General features: G+C 37.7%; 2 protein-coding genes across 6 annotated transcripts in view; both read right to left on the minus strand.

Moving 5' to 3' along the window:
• Positions 1-1,648: 1,648 nt before the first annotated feature.
• LOC135768142 (von Willebrand factor A domain-containing protein 5A) lies at positions 1,649-23,733 on the minus strand. 2 transcript variants are annotated; one of them, XM_065277289.1, is made up of 20 exons: positions 23,523-23,733; positions 23,252-23,315; positions 22,625-22,827; positions 21,975-22,197; positions 20,992-21,158; positions 20,711-20,825; positions 15,457-15,632; positions 15,277-15,365; positions 15,045-15,189; positions 14,820-14,899; positions 14,326-14,440; positions 12,711-12,869; positions 11,992-12,095; positions 10,198-10,415; positions 7,716-7,811; positions 7,588-7,626; positions 7,460-7,510; positions 7,178-7,314; positions 6,951-7,074; positions 1,649-1,887 (listed from the first exon to the last, which is right to left on the minus strand). In XM_065277289.1, the coding sequence occupies exons 2-20, from the start codon at positions 23,292-23,294 to the stop codon at positions 1,808-1,810; spliced, it is 2,364 nt and encodes a 787-aa protein (XP_065133361.1). In that variant the 5' UTR covers positions 23,295-23,315; positions 23,523-23,733; the 3' UTR covers positions 1,649-1,807. The 2 variants fall into 2 exon arrangements, with proteins under 2 accessions (XP_065133361.1, XP_065133360.1); XM_065277288.1 differs by having other exon boundaries at positions 7,178-7,317.
• A 965-nt stretch (positions 23,734-24,698) lies between these two features.
• Positions 24,699-27,733, minus strand: part of pus7 (pseudouridine synthase 7) — a 28,580-nt gene continuing 25,545 nt past the window's right edge. For all 4 annotated transcript variants that reach the window (XM_065277293.2, XM_065277291.2, XM_065277290.2 and 1 more), the window contains 10 exons: positions 27,382-27,459; positions 27,164-27,292; positions 26,734-26,859; positions 26,581-26,642; positions 26,140-26,300; positions 25,909-26,035; positions 25,711-25,812; positions 25,501-25,630; positions 25,278-25,369; positions 24,699-25,132 (listed from right to left, as the gene is read on the minus strand). In XM_065277293.2, coding sequence (XP_065133365.1) covers positions 24,996-25,132; positions 25,278-25,369; positions 25,501-25,630; positions 25,711-25,812; positions 25,909-26,035; positions 26,140-26,300; positions 26,581-26,642; positions 26,734-26,859; positions 27,164-27,292; positions 27,382-27,459 — 1,144 coding nt within the window. In that variant the 3' untranslated portion in view covers positions 24,699-24,995. The remainder of the gene's footprint in view (positions 25,133-25,277; positions 25,370-25,500; positions 25,631-25,710; positions 25,813-25,908; positions 26,036-26,139; positions 26,301-26,580; positions 26,643-26,733; positions 26,860-27,163; positions 27,293-27,381; positions 27,460-27,733) is intronic.

Genomic DNA, 27,733 nt, shown 5'->3' on the forward strand with positions numbered 1-27,733 from the left:
AATCCAGTGTTGTGCAGGTTGTGGTAAAGTCATGGGATAAGTGTGTAGAGTTTTGAAAACTGTGTTCAAGCAATGAAAAACGAACTAGAGTTTGGTCCACATAAACTGCTGCTATGCAGACCGTAGTTAGAGTTTTTCACATGTAACTGCAGTTGTGCCCACTGGCGTTTAGCAATTGAAAAAAACTGTAAAGTGAAATTCTTTAGCTGGTGCCACGGGGTAAAGGAGGGAGGGGTCATCGGACACACACACACGCACACAGGACAGAGGTGAGTTTCACCTCGAGTGTGTGTGTATGGCATACTACCCAATTAGTGGCCCGTGTCAAAATCACTACAATATTTTATTATTGAAAATTTCTTAAAGTGTAAAAATCTTGTCTTGTTCTCGTGACCCCAACATTGCGTCTTGTCACCAGTTTTTTAATACAACATAACTGTTTTTAGAGTGTAACTTTTTATTTTAGCGAAAATGCAATTTTTGTCCCTAACTAGACACATCTCTGTCTTATTATTAGAGAAAACTTATTTTTAAATTATTAAAGATCCTGTTCTTCCTGTGTTTTTAAAGCTATGATTGTGTTTAAAAAAACACTGCATTTTTCACACGATTTACTTGTGATTTTACTTTATTTATATCTCTATAGCGCTGTTTTCACTGTCCTAAAAAAAGGCTATTGTCTTCCTTTTTCTATGAAGTCAGAAATACAAAACGTAAAGTTCTGATTGTGTAGTTTGTTTAGTGTGTTGTGATTCAAAATCAGCTTAGCCAGAGCCGTTTGAGCAAAAGATGGGGACTGACGTGTTCCTGTGGGCGGATTTTAATCAAGTTTATTGACGTCATTCAACCGGGAAGTAGAGGGCTGTAGTGCAAACCAGCCGTTCGCTGTAGGCTTTGAAAGGGGAATTCTGTTAAAGAAAATATATCGCCTGACAGCAAGCTTTATTGTTTTGCATGTAGTATTTATGATCTAACATCAACATTACACACTAACTAAAGTTTAGAAAACAGTTTAGAAAAAAGTAGATCAGGAAGAATGGGCCCTTTAAATGGCATAATGCAAACAATGTGCTGATAAATAACACACATTTGAACGTTTAACCACCTACAAATAACATACTGTACTCTCAAAAAGTGTATTTAGCTTACGGATGGAGAAAAGTGCCAGTGTGTATCTATATAATAAACAAATTATAATTGTTATTTTGGCTGTAGAAATTGAAACATGAAACGTTAATTTGAGTTGAAGTTGTTGTATTAGCTTATTAGTTTACTTCTATCGAAAACCGGTTGATACATGACGACCAGAAAAATAAAGCCTGAAGTGACTGGTAATGACCCACGGACATGTGAGCAGTAAAACAACGCATACAATTCGATATTCTCCAATTAAATACTTGACAAAACAATTAAAGGTAAATGTAGATCAGATACAAGTCGCTTTTAAAGCTTGATTTAAGTGGGTCGTAAAAAAAATCATATACAGGCTACAAATTGGAATTGGACATCAAGATTTGCAGTGTAAATCCAGCCTAAGCAGTGTGCCCCCAAAAAGCAGAAATGGCCCCTCACTGCCTTACCCCCCCCCCAAAACCACCACTGCATCAAACAAACAAAGGTTTAATGAAATTATAAATCACAAAAGACATTCTCTGGATTAAAACTTTAATCAACACTGATACAATACAGTTTCATTTCAAATCATTTTCTATAATCTATCAAAAGACAATAAATGTTCTTGATAAACAGTGATAGTAATTTGGTCATCTAACGTCAAGCACAAAAAAACATTTAGGATTTAGAGTAATCAGATTCCCAATGTTTCTTCCGTCACATGACATTTCAGCAGGACATTCCCAGCCCTCACACACTGAGACAGATCTCCAACTGAAACACACACACACACATTATCATTTTTGATGAATCAAGGAGTCGATCGCAGTAAGCAATACCGGCCAATACCCATCACACATTACTGATCACGGGGTCTATTTACAGCTTTATATATTTAACATGTAGCAATATTTATCCATGTAAATACACAAAGTATAACATAACGAATTGACAACTGTTTGCTTATTGTGAGGCAGCATGAGTAACATATTCCACTCCTTCTCTTAAACCATAGCTTCTGTCACTTATCAGTAGAGGACTAACAAACAAAACGCACTGAAAATTCACATCTTCTGGTATGTCAAGAAATGCATACACAAAAACTACATTGTTATGTTTTAAAGAGGCCCTTCCACATAAAACCGTTTTTACTTGTATTTTTTGATATGTGTTAGGTCCATATGTGTTTGTGTTGTATCGTGAATGTGAAAATTAACTTCCACCTCCTCTGTCAGCTCTAGCCACTGAAAAGAAATAAGCGGAGAAATCAGGTCAGTTAAAAAAGCTTATCAGTGTGACGTGGAACTGATCGAGGTCATTACTATTCATGAGCTCTTCAACTTGACACCGGGCCCACATATTACGTGTAGTTGAGTTAGTTTTCATAACAAGTTACAGCAAGGATGGCTAAACATCAACCGTACCATATTCGGGCCATTGTTTTTCGTCGAGACATCATTTCTATTAAACGAGGGAATCATAACAGTTGCTACATGTTTGGATGTTCAGAAGAACGCTGGATTTGAAGAGAGACTGCGATTAAAAAGCAATGCTCCTCTATCAATATTGGATCCGGACAGAATGGCGCAGCTTATGTGAGTAAAGTCTTATGTGTCACTGTGGCGGCTGGTGTTTTCTCTTCCGAGGGACGCGAATTCATGCTGCACACGCTTTGAAAGGGTTTATGATAAAAGACACGCGTGTTTGTGTGAGTAAAACTAAAACACTTTAGTACTATGTGTTATCAGTTGCGGCCAGGATTTCTCTTCAGAGGGACGCGATTCACGCGAATTCATGATGCACACGCATCGAATGTAATAAAAGTTGGTGCGTTCGTTACACGCGCGTCGAAGGGTTTATGTAAAAGACGCTTGTGTGTGTTTTTTTGTGCGTGGGTTTACGACAAAAGACACGTGTGTGTTTGTGTGTGTGTTTTTGTTCGTGGGTTTGCGATAAAAGACACGCGTGTGTGTGTCAAAAGGGTTTATGATATAATGTGTGTAAGAAAGACACTCGCTGCGTCCCAAACCGCCTACTTCCATACTATATAGTAGGCAAAGAGTACGAGAAGTAGTGCTTTTTGCCTACTAAATGGTATGAAAGTATGCTGTTTGGGACGCAGCCACTGTGTCTTAAGACACTCACTTAACATTAAACTGACGATAAAAGACACGCGTGTGTGTGTGTCAAAAGGGTTTATGATTATGTGTGTAAGAAAGACACTGGGTGGGTTGCACCAACAAGGATTAAGCCTAAATCTGGTTTAAATCAAAGCTTATTTAATAATTCCGTTGCACCAAACTTTAAACCTGTTTAAAAATAAACAGGTTTAAATTTAAACTGTCATTTTGATCCAGGTTTAAATCTTACAGTAAATCTAGATTATCTTTAATCCTGTTGCTCCATTACTTTAAACTCTGTTTTAAATCTCAGTGAGGGATTAACTTTAAACTTGCATATGAGGAGGTTTAAATATGTTTTTTTTTACAATTAAATGTCTGGTTGAATGATTAGAAACACATACCGCGAGCTTGGTGGCGCTATTCAAAGATGCGTTTATTATAACGTCTCAACAAAGTGTGTTTGGCGGCTCAAAAATATTATTAACAGCACCGCTGAAAGCGATGCTCGTATGTGCTTCTCCTCTGTCACGCGCGCTCCAGTCAGGCGAACGACAGTGAATGAACGGACACATGGTGGCGCTTCATGACAAATGCGTCGACACATCTTTTTAATTATATCACAATATCTGAGCTTTGCGATATTTCCTGTCACAATATTTCCTGATCTGTTAATCAATACAGTTGTTTTAAAAGATTGTCAAATGTTTTTATATGAATCAGACCTTTAGATTAGCCTACCGGCGTATGTAGGTGATTTAAAATCAAAATAATGAAAAATTACATTACCTTTGCCTGCATAAACTGTTTATTTCCTTTTTGAATGACAACGTCAACATTGTTGCTGTTTATTAACACCGGAAAATTCAACATGGCGGACAAAATAAATCGCAGATGAAGGGTTTAATACAGTTTAAAGTTTTAATCTAAGATTTGTTAATCTGTGTTTAAATTTAAGTGGTGCAACACAACTCGAATTAAAATTAAACTGAGATCAACAAACCCTAGATTAGCTCTAAACTCTGCTTAATTTAATCCTTGTTGGTGCAACCCACCCACTGTGTCTTAAGACACTCACTTAACATTAAACTGATTACACATGAGATTAAATTGAAAGTTAGTTTGAACAAAAAACTGTTATCCAATCATAGCACTGGGCGGTTACTTCCAAGTCGTCAATGCAGCCCGCCCATTAAAACGGATCATTTCTCTAACCAGCCTCAAAATCAGGGTACAAAATGGCCTATTACTTATTGCTTTTGATGTTTTTGGATGTAAAAACCATTCAAACGTCATGAGTAGACCTCAGACAACAGTATAAAGCAATAAAATCGACAGAGGAAGGGCACCTTTAAGGAACACGATAACTTTTTGGGATTTTATCTTATTCACCGTACTTCCCAGAGTTTGATAAGTCCATAGATACCCTTTTCATCTTCGTACGTGCCGTAACATGGTCTGATGCACCCACTGCTAGTCTAGCTTAGCAAAGACTGGAAGTAAATGGCTCCAGCTAGCATACTGCTCCCAATAAGGCCAACATTTTCCTATTTATATGTTGTGATTTGTATAGTCACAGAGTGTAAAAAAACAAGGTGATATGAGACACAGCCATCTTTTAACCGTATACATACTGGGAAATATCTTCTCAGAAGGTGAAGCACTGCTACTTTGGCGAAGTGATTAGTGCAACTCTGAGCAACCTTCCTGCTCCTTACCACGGAGCTTCTTGGGTGCTGCAAGCAAATTACTCTCCTTCTGAGAAGATAGTTCCCAGTATATATACGGTTAAAAGATGGCTTTGTCTCATAACCTTGTTAATTACACGCGGTGAAAATACAAATCACAACATATATTTACTTCCAGTCTTTCTGCTAAACTAGGCTAGCGGTGGGTGCGTTAGACAGTGTTACGAGACGCACAGAGATGAAAAGGGTCATGTATGGATTTACTCTAGGGGGAAACCTACGTGTACAAGCTAAAATCAAAAAGTCAGCGTGTTCCTTTAATGAAGCAAAGCAGCATCACACTTAACTCGTCAACGGCGGGGAAAGAGTTATTTGCATGAAAAAAGGTGTTCCTGATGAGTTTCGGTAATCTGTAATATCGTGAATATCCACAAAATTTTTACCCAATTTATAAAAAAAAACTGAAGCAAAAAATCATTAATTTTACACTGCATTTAAGTTTTGATAGTCGTTCTGAATCTGATCTCTGAACAAAATTCCTTCACAAAAATTCAATTATTTCAGCTTTTGCTTAAAACAAATCCTGGAATTTCTTTTTACTTTTGTGAAAATCACCAAAAATGCTGGTTGGCTTTTCAAAAAAGGCTGGCGGGGAATAAGTTAATATTTTTGTCTTGTTATCTAAAAAATTCTTAAATTAAGATGCATTTTCTTCATGAGCAAGAAAATACAGGTCTAGTTTTTAGACAAAAAAATTAGAATTTGTGCCTAAAACAAGCAAATCTGCCAATAGGGTTAGAAAAATCTTGAATTAAGTGTTTAAGCTCTTATGAAACGGCTGAAATGACATGTTTTTTGTCTAAACGACATACCCAAATTAAAAGTGGTACAGCTTCCATATACTTTGACACTCAGGGGTGACCTGTTTACAGTTTTTATTTCGTAATTTGGGGGGGGGGGGGGTGCCGTGTATGGCACAGTGTTCCCTATCAGGTTAAGAAAAAAAGGGAACTTATTTGATATTCTTTTGTCTAAAAACTAGACTTATTTTCTTGCTCATCAAGAAAATACATCTTAATTTAAGAATATTTGTACTGAAAACAAGAAAAAAATACAGTCATAAAGTCATTTTATGCTGTGCAGACGTGTATTTGTAAAATTTGATATGCCTGCTGCAAGCCACCTCAGTTCAGATATAAAACAAAAACTCAAAGCAAGATCACAAAAAATCATTATGGTAGATTATTGTGCTTCATACTATAATCATCATCATTAATATTAATAATCCAGCGAAAGAATATTTCAAACCGCGTTCAGTCTGCTTTAAGTCCAACTCCTTTATTTTAAAAGTGTGTAGTTTTGCTTCATCTGATCAGCTCTTGCGATCTGCCTTTTTGGAACTGCCAATCAAACTATTTAAAGCAATTATGGGCATATAAAGACAAATGGGTCAATCATAGCACAGACTTTTGCTACAAAAACTCAATACAATAAGAATTGATGACGAGTATTTCCAGAAATCCGCTATTATCCACCAGGTGGATATAGGCAATTTATAAAACCCATAAGTAGCTATATGTCCGTGTATGTTTTGATTATAGTTCTGAATCTGATCTCAATCAAAAGTCCTTCATAAAAATGGAATTATCTCAACTTTTTGCTCAAAATTTTGTGTTTTTAAAGAAACCTACACATTTGAGAGGTGATAAAAAAAGACCTCTTTCATTTGATATGTTTATATATTTAAAGAAGAACATTTTCTGGAAAGCATTAAACTTTTGTGAAAATCATGAAGAATGCTGGCGCTGGCTGGCAACTGTTTTTAAAAATGCTGGCGGCGAAAGAGTTAATAATTTGTAACAGCATATTTTTCAAAGTATTAAAGTATATTTTGACTTTTTTACTTACTGACTGTATTTGAAAAATAAACAATGATTAAATGGCATGTGCATAATAATTTGGAACACAGTGTATAAATAAAATTGACTTGACTAGTAAAATATATCGATGAAAAATGAATGATCCTCACCTTTCTGAGAGCAGATCCATGACGCTGCCTTCATGGCCACAAACTGCCACTCAACCTCATCATCTTTTTTATAGGCATGTAACCAGATCAGAGCGAGTACAGTGGCCCACACCATCTTATCCACCTGAAACATCATTTACAATTGACTGCTACTGTAAACCATCATTGCTCTATCATATCAAATGATTCATAAACACTTTTTATAAAGCATGTAATCATATTTCTACCTGTGCTGGTTTCTGTTTGGTCACTTCGTCCTCTGTGCTCCCGATCACATGAGCCAATGTGGTGTTGAGCTCCCAGCAGCCTGAGGCTTTCTGAAGAGAGACCAACTGCATTAAAGAGTCCTTCTGGGGTTCAGGTTCTGCTGAAAACACACACAGACACACACACACACACACACAAATAAAAAAGATAAACTAGGATACAACACTTTCTTACAAGTACATATCATATAAATCCAAACCCATCAAATCAAATGAAAACTGAACAATGGTTTTGTCATTTACCCTCATTTAATGCTTCATCAGATTGACACTCTTCATCATTAGATGCCAGGGCTAAAAAACATGGATTATAGCATTCAGATAACACAAAGACCTAGAATAATATATACAATTTAAATTATGTTTCTTACGCATTGCTCCATAATGTATCATTTCGGGGACAGCGTCTTCTAAAAAAAATAATAGAAGGAAACAAATACTGTAAATATAACACATTTTTAATGTGACCAGATGTTTTTATATGTGTGTTATATTTTACCACATCGCATAGGGACAGCCATCAGACATGGTTGCATAGGGGCTGACATCATACATCTCATCATAGGGGCAGGCATCGCACACATCGCAAACATAGCTGAAAAAAGCATTTTTTTTTTTCAATTTAAAAGGGGAATTTATAAAATTCACAAAAAAAATACACAAAATACAGAGACCACACACACACACACACACGCTGCATATTATTAGTCCTATGGTTCTAGAATTAAAATCACTTAAGAGATTGTAGGGTTGCATTACGTAATAGGATGACCAGAAGCAGGGAAACGTGTTATTTAAACACAAGTAATTGTTACATGGCACAGTGTTCAGTGTTATTCTTCTGTCTGTTTGTCTGTCTGTCTCTATTCTCTATACTCTGCTGTCTCAGCTTCAGTCAGGTGGTTATTATTATGTCATTTAATGACGACTGCAGCTGTATACGTGTCGAGAACATTTGGTTACAATCATCTCATTTTTGACAGAAGTTTTGCATCTGAATTCTTCATTTATTCTTTGTCCTGTTGCCTAGTTGCTTTGTGATTGTGTTAGTTGGCACTTTTGGGGTAACCGGGTAGCTTACTTTATTAGGTTGAGCCAACAAATCTTTCTTTGTGGCTCAAAAACATCGCTTCCTCTTACTTTCCAATTCCAACTCGCTTTCGACATGGCATTCTGGAAAGTTGAAGTATTTTCATGCTCGCTAAAAAAACGCGTCACATTTTATTTGAGCATACTTGCCACGTGTCTACATTCAAAATAACATATTTGCACACACATAAGGCGCGAAGTGTGAATCCCCCCTTACAGTGTTTTAAACTGTATAAAAAATTGCCATGATTTTATTGTTTCTTGATTGTTCTGTGTTTTGTTTTATTTTTATTTTACGTAAAACTGATTTGTAACAATAAACAATTGTGAAAATGGCATAAAAATTAAATTTTATTTAACTGAACAGACGCTGTTGACTCGCAGCAAGAAGGTCCCCGGTTTGAGCCCCGGCTAGGGGCAGAGTTTGCATGTTCTCCCTGTGTCAGCGTGGGTTTACTCCGGGTACTCCGGTTTCCTCCCACAGGCCAAAAACATGCAAGTTAGGCAAATTGGAGATGCTAAATTGTCCCTCCCCAACCTGTGTAACCTGTGTCTAAATAAAACTTATGTAAGGATTAACTGGTTCTCACCATGAATATAACCGTAGATGCTGGAATGGCGTAAAGAAATAAAGGAATAAGAGGAAACTGAACAGACGCACACACACACACACACACACACACACACACAAGGTGCATTACAATTGACATTGTCCCTAAGCAGTGTTCACTGCTCCCTACTCCCTCAGCATGGGATATCAGTTATATTGGACTTCACTGACTCTAATCGCTCATTTGGAACGCCCAAAAACATCATCAGAAAAGGCAACGGCAGGGTCACGCAGATTATAATACAACATACTTTACACATTTTTGCGAAACACACATTGTTTCAAGAATATAATCTTGATGCTGCAGGTCATTCCTCCTGTGCAGCTAGAGTAGGTTAGCAGGCTCTCTATGGCGAACAATAGAAGTTGGTCAGCAGGTTTTAAGGGAGGTGAGCATGTTTTAACTTCCTGAAGAAGTAAAGTCTCTGTTGTGCTTTTCCCACCTGTTGGGAGATGTGTGTAGACCATGTGAGATCAGCAGAGATGTGCAGTCCAAAACATTTTAAGCTTTCTACCCTCATCTCCAAGTATGCAGAGGTCAGAATGCTCGGTGCGTTTTGATTTCCTGAAGTCCAAAATAATTTCCTTTTTGTTTTATTGATGTTTAGGTCCAAATTGTTGTAAGAGCAGAGCACACCATACTGTGAAATGGTGAACCTGCTCCCTGTAGTCTCGATGTTGTCTGTGTTTGTGGGATGAATGGAAGAGCAATCACTGGTAAAGAGGGACTAGAGGAGGGGCTAAGAACCCTGTGGTGCGCTTGTGTTCAGAATTTCAGCCATTCTGGGTTCTGTTACTGAGTGAGAAAATCCAATATTCATGTGACCAGGTTGCTTAACATTAGAACCAGTATATGGGGAACAACTGCATTAAAAGCTCGCCTAAAATCCACAAATAGCCTTCTTACATCATGGGTGTTCCCCTGGTGCTGTGATGACTGCATCCTCTGTCGATCTGTTTGCTTGATATTGATGAGTCTCTCAAAACATTTAGGTTAAGGCGACTGGTCGATAGTAGGGGTGTAACGATATTGCGCGGTACACACTATAATACCTGTCTGATATAAATTCTGAACATTATGACTATTAACTATTTCAGGTACTACAACTATTGATAAAGTCCTTATCAATCTAAAAATAATCACAGTTTGAGTCATTTATAACATGCATTTCAGATCACTACAGACACGCACAGAAAGAAACAAACGCATACATAAACACAAGCATACACAGACAGACAGACAGACAGACAGACAGAAACACACAGAAAGAGACACACTAACGTTGTGTTGGTACAGTCCTCTGCAGCAGGGGTCCTGTCACAGTCTCTCTGCTGTCTTTATTAACTGCAATGAAAGCTGTATGAACACTGCTGACTCCAGCCTGAACACTGAGCTCCACGATTCTTCTCTTAATCTCCTCCAAATCTGCACCTCCTGCTCTCTCCTCCTGCTCCAGACAGCGGATCAGAGTCCGAGCAGCCAGCCGGTGGATGGACAACCTGTAGCGCAAGTGAGGTCACACGGTGAGATGGTAACAATGTAGAAGTACTTTAATATCAGGTTATCTTGATCACCAGACCCAAGAGTCCTGAGGTGAATTCATAAATTAATTAGCTAATTAGTTATGGTGAAAAATAATGGCAAAAATGTATAATGCATTTAATGCACACAATCAAGCCAGTGCTACATAGTCACAAAAGTTGATAATTTCACATGCTTTCAGGTAATGAATATGTAAATATTTAAGCACAAGAGGCGAAACAGATCTCAATGCAGTGCTCCTAAGCCATTTAAGAAGTTTTGTATGTGTTAACAAGTGAACAGACATATCTCTAAATTAGAGAAAAAGTGAGTGGGTCCAATATCATTGGTCCTAAAAAGTGTGGGTCTTTAAAATAACATAAAAACATGTTGATAACATCAAATCACATTTTTTATTTACAGCATATGCAGTATTATTTTACATTTGATTACTTCATTCATGTTTTTTCAGGTTGGACTATGTGATTAAATGCAATTAATTAGATGAATTAATCAGCACATCATGTAATTGATTAAATTTTTAAATTTACTTTCATTTGACAGTCCTAATAAATTCATAAACATCTCCTTTTGTGTTCATATGAGTTAGGTAAAAATTCCTGTTGGGTGAACCGTCCCTTTAAGAGTATTTCTTCAGTATTTCTTTTTTCACCAATCTTTTGTAACAGCAGTAACCATAGTACTTTTTCTCATGTTTTTTTGGGGGTCTAACAAGAACATTGGTATTTAAAGTCTTCGTAGTAATAATAAACGGGCTTGCAAAACTCCCTGCAACTATGATGGAGTGCTTGTAATGTGTAACGTACAGAAACACATCTTGAGCTTTTTTTAAGAGACTGAAGTCATTCGATTATAATTAGAAATAAGGATTTAATTTAATTTAATTTAGATTAAGAGATCCTGCACCTGCCTGCTAGTGCTGAAGTGGAAGGGGACTTTACCCTAAAAACTTGACACTTAAGCTTATATTTTTATACCGTTTTTAATACTACATACACATTTTCTGTATTTTCTGCTTGTATTCTAATAAAGAGACTGAGAAATAATTATATACAATTGCAAAAACAACACATCTAATGGTAGCATGGTGGTCGAAGACTTTTGCACAGTACTGTATATTTTTTATGTTTTAGTTCCCCTAAAATTGTATAAAATCATACCTATTATATAATATGTCTTGTATAGAATCAGCTATGTCTGGCTCTCTCTCAAGAGTTTTTTCCTCCGGACTAAAAACACCGGGAGGTTTATTCTCCTAGGAGTTTTTTCAACCCCTGGGAGTCAGCTGACATTGCCTTAACTTAGCACCCTCTTCTATACATTACATTATTACTATTTATGTTTCAGTTGTATTGATTGAAACTTCCACTTTCTAGTTAATCAAAGAAATAACCGACAAGTTCACTTATTGTCATTACACAAAATCAAATAACTAAAGCCAGAAAGGATATAATCTGTTTTCTGATGGTCATAAACCCTAAAGATACAATACATACTATATATAAACATAAAACAGAGAGGTGTGTGTGTTACCCTGTGTCTTCAGCTGGTTTAAGATTGAATGTGAGATTGTTTGTCACTGCTTGATCTTTCAGACTGTATTTCACCATCACAGTTCCAGCAGAGCCTCCTGAACTCTACAACACAAAGAAAACTTCAGGATCAGTCAATTTAATGTCAAGCTCTTCAGGACCGTTCTTCTTCTAAGAGCTGGCCAAATGATCTTAATGAAAACACAACAAAAAAATATGCTGCTGAAAAACACAATGTGCTATCAATTCTAGATCCCTACACTGGTGCCATCCCAGAAAAAAAATCACGTACCTTCTCTGGATCTGTCCCACATCTGTGCAATGATCTGCCTGCTGTGACAAGATCTGCTGATTCTTTACCCGTCTCTTAGAATCTCTACTTCCAACACCTGTCTCGCTGATTTCTTTAATTTGTCTTTCTATCTTTTTCTCATCTGTCCTTAAAAATAACTTAGCTTTGTATATACGGTGTTGGGCTTGATGAGACTAGTTTTAGTGCACCTATTTACCTAACAAACTTTAAATAAACCAATAACTTACAGAAGGTACAGAGATGCAGTCGCCCTCTATCTGAAATGTACAGTACACAAAAACTCTGCTATTTTATAAGCTTAACTATGATGAAAAAAGCTTTAACAATCCAGCTGTGGGCTGCAGTCCCTGTATTAAATGCTTTTGAATTCTCTTCCCTTTTAATAAATATATGACAAGTGCTTTCACCTCTCCTTTAAGCTGGGCATAAATGAGTGCCCTTTGACCCTGAAAGAGAACATTGATGGGCGGGGACAGCATGTCAACAGTAACACCCTCAGGGACGTCCCATTTCACAGAGATATTTTCAACTGCAGGCTGAAGAGCAAATCTGAGAGATTGCATTACCTGACAGAGAAAAACAACAAAAGAAGAGGCATTTAAACTCTCAAAAATTGGAAATCATGTTCTGAATTTATCCACTTGCTTTCCCTTTTTTATGAAAATGTCAATAATGTTTACATTTATTAAAAATGTGTTGTCTATGCTGCACTGTCCATTCCAACACATGTCAATCTGGGTTTCATTGCACACAATCTTTACATTTTACAAACATTTGTGCTCTGTTCCATTGTGTTGTGTTACTCATAGTGTACTGCATAGTGCTGCTCATACTGTATCTTGACCTGTGAATATTGTCCTGTGAATATTGTACACTGAATAGTCATGTATAGTGCCTCTAATGTATAACACTTATGCGTAGATTTGTACGTTGAGACTGGTATTTGTATTTATTATGAAGGCATCTGGAGGTTGCTCCACCAGAATTTCATAGTACAGTGACAAAGATCTTTTAAAAGGCTCATGACACGAGGAATCAAATTTCCCTTGATCCTAAACTTACATATCTTAAAAAGCCCCCCCCCCCCAAACAACAACAATAACAAAAGTATTTATGTTATTCTTTAACAAAAGTTTTTTGTAACAATGCGTTCATCCATGAGTTTTGAATTACAACGTTTAAGACAGAAGAGGGAAATCTGATAACAATATAAATACATGAGAGCATGTGTGTGTCTATGTGCTTCCTTGAAAAGTGGTTAAAACGTGTCACAGACACCCAAACAATCTCAAAGGCACAATGATAGGAATAAACACACAATGTGCCTCCTTCTTTGTAACAGAAGCTCTGCACTGAGATCAGGTGTAAGGTCAAATTCCAAAATCTTTCTATTTAGCAGCATATAGGCTGTCAATCATAGAAGTTGGCAGGACACCACCGATACAAGCCAAACGCTTTTAAAGGGGAAAAAGTCATAAATTATTTAAAGCAGCAGCACGTAAGACTGACCTCTAGTGGTTGAACTTGGTTACGCAGTCTTAATTCAAAATATTGAAGATGATTTATTCTCCACCCCTCTCTCAGGTTGGTAAACACATGCATGAGCGCAACTGACAAGGAAATTTTACTTTTGAGCAACACATTTTTTTGTTGTCCACAAATTACAAACCTGCTCACGTGGATTTCAGAGGTGGCATTTATGGTTTACTGCGGTCTCATTTAAGCAACCGTGATAATTGGCAACCAAACTGTTGAAATACACTATTGGCGGGATCACGCAGACCAAAACAAAAACAGATATTACTAAATAGCAAGTAAGATTCCTAAATATCTATAAATCTATTGTAGCTTTTCTCTTGATTTAGTACAGTAAATATTTCAATACAGCTCATTTAATTTAGTATGTTTTTGGGCAAACAAAATGTCATTAATAATACAGGAACACCTCATTAAACATAATAAAATACACATGCCATGACCTCTTTAATGTGTTTTTATTGTAAAATCTGTGTGTAGTCTTACTTTAGGCTGCATGCGGTCAACACCTGAGATGAACTGGGCGTGACCAGAACCTTCCCTGGCCATTCCTGTGATGAGGGCTGTACTTGCACCCTCACCGATCCCAAATGAAAAACACCTGAAGGTGCAACAGTACCCACACATATATGATAACTCTCAGATGTTTTTGGATGTTTATGTACTTAGTTAATGCAGAACAGATTTGCTTATGCTGCTGTAGAGAAACTTCAAAAAGCCTTGCTGCTGTTTAAACATGCACAGAGAAGCCACTGGGTACAATGTAAAACATGTTGTAGCTGTGCAAACAGACCTGCGTGGTACATGACATGAGAATGATGGAAAGTCTCACACACACTTGTTTGCAAAAAGTTTGCAGTTAGGCACAGCAAGCGTGTGAACTTACTGGCTGGCATATTAAGATAACATTAAGATCCGCTTGCATTTGAGCTTCAGTGCTCAAATGTAAATATTGTGACCCATACAGTATGTGCACCCACCTGTGAGAGAAAGCATGACTTTTCACCAGATCCAACACATCCTTAGTGTTCCACACCTCTCCATCAGTGAACATAAATAACTGCAAAGAAATATAGCCACGTCTGATTAACTGCGTGTGCACACGGGCCTTATAAACCCTGACAAGTTCTGAAAATCACTCGCTCCTGAAAGCATCTGTGCAGGTAAGAGGTCAAACTGTAGATATGTTTTTGGATGTGCTGTACCTGTCTAGGGTGATCAGGGTAACATGGCTGACTGTAGATGTGTTTTAAAGGCTGTAAAATTTCTGTGCCGCCCATGTCTGCTTTCATGTCCTTTACTCTCTTCAGAGCCTCTTCCATGGTGTCCTCAGTGTACACAACACTCTGACTGCAAACGCACACAAACACACACCAGAGTGTCACTCAGTACAAGACTAAATCACTTCTGAAAAATATTTTACATTTAGTTACTAACGGGAAGAAGGACTCGAAATTAGAGCCAAATCCGTAGATATTGAAGTAGCATCCCATGGGCAGACTCTTCAACAGTAAGAGTAAAGTGTCCTACAAGGAGATTTGTATAGAAATGTAAACGTGTCATAACAGAGAATACACTTACACATAAATGCACTGTATTTGAAATCATTGATCTTACTTTTGCACTCTCTATGCGCATCTGTGCTCCCTCCCCGTGATGCATCATGCAGTCCATACTGCCTGATCGGTCAACCACAAAAACAAACTCGCCTCGAGAGGCCAAAGATGACATCACTTCTGCAGGAAACTCTGGATACAAACTGATCATGACCACTGGATCCTTCATTAGAGAACCTAAAATACAGAGAGAAACAAAATTAACTTGTTCACTTTAAACCCAAATTAGTTGCTTTTACTAGAAAATTGCATGTAAACCAGTTTCCTTTAAAACAGATTAGGTTGTATGAACACAAAACCATAAATGATGCAGTGGACAAATCAAGCTTACATGAGCACTCTTTAAGATCTTAGCTCTTTTAATTCTTCTGGATCTTAGCTCAGCCGTCAATACGCTTGACCACACGCTCTTTATTAAACGGCTTTTAATAGTCATTGGTGTATCTGAGACTACTCTAGACTGGTTTAGGTCTTATTTCATGGGTCGCACTCAGTTTATTAATATGGATAGTTTTAGATCTGATGTTGGGTTTTTTTAATTTATTGAACATAAAACCTAAATAAGAACAAACAATCAACAAGAAAAGATCATCAGCAGGTGATCTATAGCAATGCTTCCCAATCCTGGGGCTTCATTTATCAACATTGCGTAGAAAATGTTCTAAATTTGTACCTACGAATGAAATTTAGAATGTGCTTAAGTACAAAAAAAATCGGGATTTATCAAACGTGCGCACGTGGTTCGTACGCACATCAGTAAGTAATCCTTGATGATAAATCCCACTTGTTCTTAAGCACCATGCTCGTGCACGTTCAATGTCATTTGCATTCCGAAACGCCTCCAATGAACCATATATGGTGACAACACCTCCCATTATAAGTCACGTGGTTGTGCTTTTCCCTCATCGCAATAATGGCAAAGAGAGCGTAAAAGAGGAACTTTACAGACACGGAAATTTAGTTACTAGTGGAGGAGGTTAAATCCTAATAGCACATCTGTTTGGTTCACTTAGTGCGGAAGGAATGACTAACAAAATAAAACAAATCTGCATGGGAACATGTTACCAGTGAGTTTAATTACATTGGGTATGAGAACACTTCTAGAAATAAAAAAAGTGGTTTGACAATAAATTATCAGCTAAAAAAAAAAACGCGTCACAGCACACCGACGTGAAATCAGTGAAATCTATAGGAGGACAGACAATGACAGAACTTGGACAGCCGCATAACCATCATCATCGGCGCGATCTTTGAAAACGCGCTCCCGGCGAAATGGATTATTTGCCAATAGCCATTGCACTGTGTCAAGCATTTGACGGAGCTTTCTAATATAGAGTTAGACACTAATTTCATTAATTAACTTCAACACTATTTGCAGTTACTTTATTAACAGTAATCATTTTTAACACCTGGGGGTGGATAATAAATAGACAAAGTGTTCTTTTAACGCTGGGGATAGACGGTCCTGTGTAGTATCGCTATTCTACTACTAGATGCTCTGCGTACGCATAGTCCGAGGTGTGCGTATATTTACACACATTTCTACGTATAAGTGCAATTTGATAAATTCCAAACTTTGCGTAAAACTGTTCCTACGCACACTGTACGCACACTTCTGTGCGTACGCACGCTTGATAAATGAGGCCCCTGGTCCTCAAGGAGCATTTTCCCAGCAAGTTTTAGATGTCTCCCTATTTAAAACACCTGATTCAACTCATCAGCCTCCTTTCACAATGGTAAACATGTCTCCCTAACAAGCTGATAAGTTAATTCAGGTGTGTGAAATAATGACAATATTCACAATAATACTGTTGGTGTCCATCAGGGCTCTGTTCTTGGTCCGATACTTTTCAGCATTTATATGTATCCCCTCGGGCAGTTATTAAGAGCCCTTGACCTCAGTTTTTATTTTTATGCTTCTGACATTTATATGCACATTACATTTATATAGATTTATATACATTACAAACCCGGTCAAACATGTTTCTAATCTATACAATATATACAATCTATATTTCTGAGATTAAGCTGTGTATGTCTAATAATTTACTGACTTAACAGCTCTAAAACTGAAGTTGTGCTCCTCGGCTCTAATGTTTCAGCATTCTGCAGTTGATGGGCAGAGTTATTAATTGATGGTGTTGCCCTGGAGTTCTTAAATAAATATTATGCAGAACACTATCACCTTCTTTCATCTCAGTAATATTGCACGTATTCGGCCTATGTTTTCTTCCTCAGTTGCTAATAGGTTGATCAATCTTTTTTTTGTTCACATATTGACTATTGAAATGCTCTTTTTGTCAGAGTCTCTTCATTTTCTCATATCAAATTGTAATCTCTGTTCCTCTCAGTGTGGCTAACTAGCTGTACCCAAAACTCGACTTTGTTCCAGAGGTGACAGGCCCTTCTTATCTCACGCTCCAAAATTATGGAATTCTCTTACAGCTGATATTAAGAAGTCAAACTCTGAAGATACTTTAGAAACTTAACACATTATAAAAACAAGAAGAAATCAAGCCAAAGCAATCCTTAAATAAAATATTTTATTCTATTAACAGTGTATTGTTTAATAACATTTTGCTGTGTATCCATGCAGTCTTTTTTCTGTAAATCGCTTTGAGAGTCACTTTTATAGGCGCTATATAAAATAAATGTATTATTATTATTATTATTATTATTAATAATAATAATAATAATAATTTGTTGTTGTTGTTGTTGTTGTTGTTTTTGTTCAAAACCCTGCAAAACCCTCTTAGTGTGTCTGACATGTTTTATTGTAAACAAGCATTTTTTATCTGACTTTTGGATTTTACCAACAAGGCATTATTTCTAAATAGTTTGAGGCAGAGAATTAGTGGATCTGAAGTGGCAAACTTAAAATACGTGCTGAGAGCAGTTGGTTAATATCATCTAATTTTTGATGGAGGTGTCGTTTAGTGGCTTTTGCGTCTTGCATTTTGTTGTTTCAAGTAAAATTAACTATGCTTTGTTTTGTTTTTGGTTCTAAAGTACAACACATTTTAAATATTGTTTAGTTTTAATATTTGAAGCTATTCCTGAAAATATCTTCCTTTGCATTACACTTTTGAGTTGTAAGTTGCAGATTTTGTTTATGCCCAGACCATAGACTGTAAAAAAAGATGGACGACGCCTGTTCACTCTCTTCCATTGGTGAAAAGTGAAGCCGCCAGTGTCCCGAATTGGCGCTGACATCTTGGGTCTTGAGTCTGCGCAATAGCGATTTCGGGACCAGTCATGCGCAGTAGTGAGCAGGAAGGGAAGGCGCGAAGTCAAAACCCTGCCCTCGCTCTCATAGAATGCGCATATCACATGATATCACAGCTGTCAATCATGACGTGACACCACCGTTTTTATATCATTAAATAACTAACTAAACACAAACCTATTTTAAAAACAAACATTTGAATTTACATCAGCGTGATAAAAACTACAGTACATGACAGAAACCAGCTTCGGAAAAAAGATAATTGAAGTGTAATTAATTTTTTTGTTGGTCTCAAGTCCCATTGCATAACATGGGGAGACCTATACTGGGACCAGTCACTGGGGGGCGATCGAGACGTTTTGGCTTCACTTTTCAGGGCTCTTGCGGCACGCTTGGCCCAAACAGCAATATTACACACTAACTGAAGTTAACTCTTTCCCCACCATGAGTTATCTCGTCAATTAAAGGGAAACCAGGCAAGTCTGAGTATTAATTCTCTACGAGCTCCCCCTAGTGTCTGGAAGTAAATGCTTTCAAACAAACAAACGAACTGTTATCCCTCCCCCCTCGTAACCAGTAAGTGTTTATCAGCTTATTTCCAATTCAGTTATGTACATCTAAGTTAGGTAAGTAATATTTCCTTTCCAACTGATTTTTTATTTTTATTTTGTTGTCATGCATAATAGTATTTTTACAGTGAACAACCGATATGAACGAGGCAAACTACTGCTTTCGTGTTTTGTTTTTTTATTGGGAGAGTGGGCATAAGAATAATATAATTATAAATAAATAAAAAATATATAAAGACAAGCAAAGGGAAAACATCATTTGTCCAGATGAGCTTATAGACCTTACTAATATAATTTTAGACAAATATTATCCTTCTACATCTATCTATCCATCCATCCATCTATCCATCTATCTATCTATATATATACGTGCCATTCTTCCCGGACGCGTCCTGGCCAGGATTTCAGTGCGTCTTCCGGAAGTCGTATTTGTTGACAGCATACGCCATTCAGTTAAAAACATAAGACATGCAATCGTAGTTTCATTCTTACCTTAAAATGTAACTGTTGCTTTTCTGTAATAATAATAATAATAATAATAAGAAGAAGAAGAAGAATAATCCTCTATGACGTATGCGGTCGACAAATATGACTTCCGGAAGACGCACCCGAAATCCGCGTCCGGGAAGAATGGCATGTATGGTCACCCTAATATATATATTAGGTCTGAAGCTCTTTTTCTTTTCTTGGAATCTTCCGTCAAGGGGTTTCTTTGCTTCTTCCCAGGCTCTGCCATTTGCAACAATCGCTAGCCGTGTTTCTGCTTGATCCTGCTACTCACGATGTCTGAGACTTTGCGAGACTGAAGGACACCGGGTCGGATACAGCGAACTTGCAAGTGGGGTATTCTTCCTACAAACGGTAAGGGGCGGGTGACAGAGTCTTCATTCGTCCGGCAATGAGTCATTTAACCATATACCAACTTACGAAGATGATTTATTAACATAAAAATGCTGCCTTGTGTCCCTTTAAGAGAAAACATTTGCATGAAAAAAATGTTTTCCTGATGAGTTTTTATGGTTACCCAATTTCAACAAAAAACCCAAGCAAAAAGTTATTTACTAATTTTAAACTTTATATATGTTTTGATAATCGTTCTGAATTTGATCTCTAACAAAATTCTTTAACAAAAATGCAATTATTTCATCTTTTTTTTTTTAAGAAAATACCCATATTTAAGAGTTTATAAGCAGAGAAAAAATATAGATAGGATAAAAGATTTTTTCCTGTTTTGTTTGTTTATTGTTTGTTTGTATTGTATTGTTATATTTGTATGTTTATATTTTTTTAGAATAAATTTTCCTGGAAGGCATTTTGTGATACTTTTGGCAACTTTAAAAAAAAGCTTGCAGGGAATGAGTTAAAAAGTCAAATCTTAATCATTGACACATTTAAATAAAAAAAAAGCATAATATAATTCATGAACAATCAGATGTCAATCTTAAAACTTTATGTGGTACCTGATTGGGCTGTGGTTACACCGGCCTCCACTACAGCAGTGGGCTGATGGGTATTTTTATAGTATAAAAACAGCTCAACATCCTTATCAAACATGTGACCAGGACTCAGATTCACCTGCACACACAAACAGACATCAAACACCAATAATTGATGATCACAGACTTACAGTAAAGTAATATCTCTAAACACACACACAGACACACGCACACACAGACAAATACGCGCAGATACACGCGCAGACACACACACACTCTCTCTCTCTCTCTCTCTCTCTCTGTACCTTTGCTTGCGTGTGATCAGAGTTGAGGAACACCAGAGGATCCAGAGTGCAGCTGGACTCAAGTTTGGAGATAGGGTTTGATGACATCACATCAACATTAAGGGACAGCGTGTATGGAACCCCTCCACAAACTGACGTCACCTGAGAAGCTCCACCAACTACTAAATCTGACAGACAGACAGACAGTTTGTGTGTTTAACTTGTCTGTTCATTTATTCTAGTGTTTGTTTACTTTGGGTTAGGTTGGTTTGATTCCCTCTTATATACTATTTAACACTCTCTTTTTTTTTTGCTAATGTTTTGGCAATGCACTGTAACTTTGTCTAGCCAATAAAACATGCCTGAATTGAACTGGCAGACCTGTAACTATACAACAACACTGAATCGACTTCTGTAGCCTGTTGCATAATCTGCACTGACTAGTCTATCCCTAACCTAACCCATAATCTGCACTGACTAGTCTATCCCAACCTAACTGCTAATTGCTCAGACTGGTCAGTGTCTGTATTCTCAGTCCTATGTGTTAGTTTCTAATTCTTCAGATGTGACTAGAAATTCATTGACCAAAATTTACAAAAGCTGCAGTCTCGGTCCAAAAAAGAATGCAAATCACTGATCTGCGCTTCCAAATATAAATGCTTTTTTGCTTACAAAAATGTATTGCAACATTTGAAGAAAACATAGTAAATAAATACTAGTTGATATCATCTTAAAATGTTGTTTGTGCTACAAGTTAGTTTAGCAGAAAATCTGTATGAAATGTTCAGAGAAAAGACGACAAGATCACAACAATCCTGCAGTTATGACACAACACTGAGCACGATTAGTCCAACCCAGAAAGGGCGTGGCTCATGAATATAAATTAACTCGCGTCCTAACCCTACCACAAAACTTCATGATTAATATTCCTGAGACAAACCTGTCCATACATGTACATCCTGCGCATTGTTAGTTTAGCAGTAAATCTGTCTAAAATGTTGCACCTGCTGGTTTGTATCGTGGGTTGAGTACAGCTGGCAAACAGAAGCGCAGGGAGTGGTCGGCCTGAATCACGAGCTCTGTGACGTACACAATAGTGATGGTGGCGGTCTGACCCGGTGACAAACATCCCACTGTCAGTTTGAACACATCAGAACTTTCATCGCTCTCCTCCAACAGAAACGCCTGCTGACCCGAACTCACGGCATCATCGTATTGATCCCTCGCCTGTAAGATGACAAAAGATCACATGATCCAACAAATCTACTGTTACCTTCTCACCATTATTACACGAGGCCTTACTTGCCCTTTTCTTTATTGCCAGACAATAAGAAACCATCATTCCCATTGGCAAAAAACTAAGAATAATGGGTGGCTGTAAAAAAAGATAATTTTTCAACAGGAATTATTTTGTTTACAACTTTTTTGTCTTAAAACAGAAGAAATATTTTCTGGTGTTATCTGAAGTGACATTTAGAAGAAATTATGAGTTCAAAGTAGCCCAGTTTATTAAAGACAAGCAGCGTGCGTTTGTGTCTCATATAGCTGTCGTGCGTTTGTGTCTCATATAGCTGTTGTGCATTTGTGTCTCATATAGCTGTTGTGCGTTTGTGTCTCATATAGCTGTAATGTGTTTGTCAGTATTTGGACTTACCTTCTGCTTGTCTTGGACCTCAGCAACAATCTCCTGATCACCGATCTTTGCACTGAAGTGACAGACAGCGGCATCAGCGGGCAGCGGGAACACAAACACGGCTTCGAGGGAACGCTCTTCTTCATTCACATACTGCAGACTGGACGTGATGGTGCCAACATGATCCTGAACCTTCAACTCCACTGAGATGCTCTTCAGAGGAACTGAGAGAAACACCACACACACACACACACACACACACACACACACACACATTAAGTATATTATTATTGATAAAATATCTGTAAACAATGAAGTTTAAAAAAAAAAATCACTGCTTTCTCTCTTTCTTAGTTTGTACAGGTGAAAGCCAAAGATAAATCTCTGGTCTACACCCTATGAGTATTTCATCAGACCTAAGACAAAAACATTGCGACTTCTCCACATTCCAGCTGTCAGACACTTAACAACACTGCTTTGAGTGATTGTGTTAACAAAACAAAAAGTGTTCAATCAGATTCACCACGACATTGATCTGACGTAAAGTTACGCTAACGAACATCGAGCTTCTTTTCATTTAAAAGAAACGAGTTTGTTTCTCAGTGTGATCAAGATTGAAAGCATTCAGAAAAATCTATGAATTTCTACCGGGCATGTTCTTGTCAGTCATGAGACCACAGAAGTTCACCATCCTGAATCCTGATTCCTAAATCTGAGAAGAAATAAATAAACATTCATTCACTGCACATTACATTTCATCTTTCTGTATCATATTTCATGTAACCTACAGAAACAGCTGCCTATTATTTGTTTGATTTAAATACGTATTGGAATTTTAAATATGAGGAAACATAGAAGCAGAATAAATGTTTAACACAAACACAACAACTAAAAGCGCTGATGTCACTGTGATGATCACCTGATGTTTGAAGAAAACAAAAATAATTCGCACACAAATCCTTCCGGTCTGCAAAATCCTCAGCAACTTCAGTAAACGAGCGAACGCGCTGCACTTTCTGAAAGACTGCGTCCAAAGATTCAGAGAAAAGACGACAAGAACACTAAAACAATCCTGCAGTTATGACACAGAACCGAGCACGAGCAGACCAACCCAGAAAGGGCTTGGCTCATGAATATAAATTAACTCGCGTCCTAACCTACCACAAAACTTCATGATTAATATTCATGAGACAAACCTGTCCATACATGTACATCCTGCGCATTGATGCCAATTGAATATAGAGACATATATGTTAAAATTTAAAGGGGAAATATCATGAAAATCTGTTTCCATGTTAAAGTTCCATAATTGGGTCCCCAGTGCTTCTATCAACCTTGAAAATGTGATAAAGATCAACCCAGTAACTTAGTTTTGGTAAATCATTTTCTGCAAGCATGTGAAAAAATAGGTCTTCCAAAAGTTGGCTACCGTTGTGATGTCAGAAGAGGATTTTATTATAATAATACCACATCTTAATCTGCACTATCCAACCACAGCACCACCATTTAGTGCATGTAACTGGCATTTAGAGATCAGCTCATTTGCATTTAAGGACACACCCAAAAACGGCACATTTTTGCTCACAACTACAAAGTGGCAATTTTATCACTTTCTAATAAATGACCTATATGATATTTTGAGCTAGAAATTTACATACATGCTCTGGGGACACCAAATATTTATGTGACATCTTTAAAAAGTCTTGAAAGAAACGTCACCTTTAAGAAATTAAGATTTGATAGAGTTCAAAAAGTGATGTCTGGCTATTATTATTTCTATAAAGTTTATCAAGTAAACCTAACAAACATTTTTAGAGTTACCACACGTACAACGCGCTCAAAGCACTGAAACAACAAGTTCTCTTTTTTTAAGAGAAAATGGAGGTACAAGCAAAAGAGTGGTTTGTCCACATGATGAATACAAATCAATGACTTTATCTAATCGCTGCAGTGAGCTTGAGTAACACCACTGTTGACTTTAATAGATGATGTACATGGACCACTGCCCTGAAGAACCTAAAGTCCTGTAGGGTTTCTTGAGAAAAGCTTGAGTTTGCTTAGATTTAGAAGTAAATCACACATCCAAACTAAAAACATCTGTGTGGCTTGTTTATTAAGAATATAATATTTACACTGTGAAATGTTTTGAGCAGAAGTCAAACAGGTTACAGTAATAAATCATTGTCTCAGTCCACAGTCTGACAGCAAAACCAATCAAGACACAAGCTGCAAACAATCCGACTGATAAAAACAACATGTTTTTTTAAAAACAAGAAAAATCCCAAGTAGCTTGTAAAGAACTAAAGCTGTATTTTAGACAGAGCCAATACTGCATGAGCTCGACATGTTCAAGCCCTTATGTATGTGATCCAGGCAGCTGGCGTCTGATTGGTCAGTTAAACCAGGTGGTGTTGAGTTTCGTCTGATTCTTGATGCTGGTGTCCATCTTCAGGACTTCTCTGATGGCCATGGTGGCATAGGTAGAGGATGGCAGTGAAAACTCCATCTTCAGAGCTCGATATTTCCCTTCTGCAAACACAAAACAATCTTAAGCCACACATATGAGCAGCAGCGTTCACATTCACCATCCTGCTCGATGACAGAAGAACGTAACGCATCATTTTACACGCAATCAATAAGAGGTAAAAAAACAAATCGTGTGGCCATCGCAGACCTTTGAGGTAGACTGGAGCCGGTCTGTTCTCTAACTTCTCAACATCTGTGTGAACGAGACTCACGCGTGGATCATCGTAATCAATCAACTCCCTTTAGAGATATAAAGACATGTGGGTAAGTTAAAATAAAATAAAAAAATCAATACAACTAATGAAGTAAAGATAAACAGAGTCAGCACTAAAGAATGCTGGATAAGAAATGATAAATAAAGCTTCGTTCACCAGCTGACATCACTGGGCCGTATGACGACTCGTCGATAAGCACCAGCAAGAGAATAATCGCGAACTTTGTGCCTCATGTTGTGGATGTCCAGGTTATCGGCCGCCAGCGTCTCTTTGTAGCACTGGCCCACTGTCAAACGCACATCGTACTTTCATTTTCGACTCGTTCGGTTTCATGCAAAAGTAAACAAATGTTTAAATGTCACTGACCGCTGTGAGTGGGGTAAATGACATCAAACCCAGGGAGTGGCATCACCACATCGTGAATAGATCGTTTCTCTGCTTCATCATCTGACAGCACGTGAGCACTGCCTGGAAACACAGCTCATAAACAGCTATACAATATACAGCAACACAGAGACACACTGCTATTTATCATAGTCATCAGTACAGTAACCTTTGTGTTACCTCCTTTGAGTATCAAATCTCCACCCACAGCTTTCAGACCAAACGCTTCCACACGTTTGCTGACCATCAAGTTCCACACATAACTCTGATAACTGTGGATGTACATCAACCGATTGTTACGAGGGATCTGGGACAGAAAGAGACAAAGAGAGAAAAACAGAGAGGTTTCACTCAGTCATTATAAGATTATCAAACAATGTGACGGTTCATGCGTCTGGTATCTCTCCTCACCAGTCCGAATGCTGTGATGATGTTGTTTATGCCGTACTTCACCAGACCCCTCAGTAACTGCCCCTCAACACAACGTTTGACCGGAAGTTTCTTCAAAGCTGCTTCTGGGTCTTGTGAACGTGCCCACTCTTCTCTACATTTCACCAGATAGCTTTTTTCAGCTAGAAAACAAGCGTAAAGCATCAGACCACACACATGCACGCCTGTATGATGTTGTGAACAGATTAGGATTCGACTTACATTAACATCATGTTTACATTCAAGCATTTATCCAAAGCGACTTACAAAAGTGGGAAAATTTCACAGAGCAATCTGAGTCCCAGTGTACACGCGTAATGATCAAAGAATGAATGCATTGAAAGTCACTTTGGATAAAAGCGTCTGCAATATGAATAAATGTAAATGTGAAACAACTTGACAGCAATCTATCTGTAAACTGACCTCCAGCCCGAGGTTTCAAGATGAGATCCATCACCTCCTTCCAGTTGTTCTGTAATATTGCTCTGTAAATTATAGCAGAAATTAAACCGTTATTCCCGTTATAGGCGACCCGCAGCCGTGCGGTACCACCAGGATCACTTGTGTTCTTCTCACCTGCCGACCTGTTGAGTGGGGACGGCCGTGGTCCCGAAACGCTGCATGCCATAGTAGTTAATAAAACCCCTGTCCCTAAGTGAGGTCATGGCACGCTCCACCTGTTCCTGCGAGCCAGAAATGTTCCTGTGGGGAAAACAATGGCACAATTCACCCACTTAAAGTGAACTTTTGACTTGTGTAGACATGCTGTCTACAACACTTGTCATACCTTTACACAAAAGAATCATCCTCCCTAGACCAGATGAACTAGTTAATCCATCAACAAACAACTCATTCTGTTAACAAAGAGAAGCCACTTTAAAGCAGCCTAAGGTGTTTTGGCAAATGAAAGGAGGACACTCACTGCCATGTAAGAGCAGCATATATGGATTGTCAGCAAGTGAAACCCAGAAAAGTGTAGACTATGTAGTGCACACTAAGTGCTCACCTGAGAATGACGGTGAAGTGATTCCCCTGCAGCTCTCCCAGTTTTAATGGGTGACTCTTATAGCTGAAATTTCCCAGCTTCAAGTTCATGAGGCACTTGTTCAGATGAGATAATCTTTCAGCGCTTATTCTGTAAAGATGCGTTCAGTCATTTTCAGAAATATCATCCTACCGGTGTTAATTCAACAGAGATTTAAGCACAGGGCTTCGTTGACTCACTTCAGTACTGCAATCTCTTGAACGGTGACGGCCCTCTTGTCTTTCGTGCCCATGTAGGAAAACATGTTGGGTCGAACCCTGCAGTAAATAAACAAGCATAAAATACTTTAATGTACAAAACTGCCTTTCTTTAGAAAAAAATAAAGGGAACTTTAACATGAGTGCTGATCTAGAGTCAGCGTTTAACACCCTGATCACACGCTTTCTCTGTTCATCTGGGGTGAAATGAGCTTCCATCAATCGAAGACAAAAATCTCTTTACGATCACTTAAAGTCTGAGTAAAGTCATTTCAGAGAATTGTTTCTAAACACATTATAAAAGTTAGAAATGTGTTGCTGAAACACTTTACAA

This window comes from Paramisgurnus dabryanus, chromosome 23 (genome assembly GCF_030506205.2).
Source record: "Paramisgurnus dabryanus chromosome 23, PD_genome_1.1, whole genome shotgun sequence".
Taxonomy (NCBI): Eukaryota; Metazoa; Chordata; class Actinopteri; order Cypriniformes; family Cobitidae; genus Paramisgurnus; species Paramisgurnus dabryanus.

Excerpts from the sequence above, each read along its gene's own strand:
- LOC135768142 (XM_065277288.1), bottom strand. The coding sequence starts at position 23,294 with ATGGTGAACTTCTGTGGTCTCATGACTGACAAGAACATGCCCG. Across the intron at positions 14,441-14,819 it reads AGTCATGCTTTCTCTCACAG|GTGTTTTTCATTTGGGATCG; the intron begins GTGGGTGCACAT and ends TTGCACCTTCAG. Across the intron at positions 1,888-6,950 it reads ATGGATCTGCTCTCAGAAAG|TTGGAGATCTGTCTCAGTGT; the intron begins GTGAGGATCATT and ends TGTGTGTTTCAG.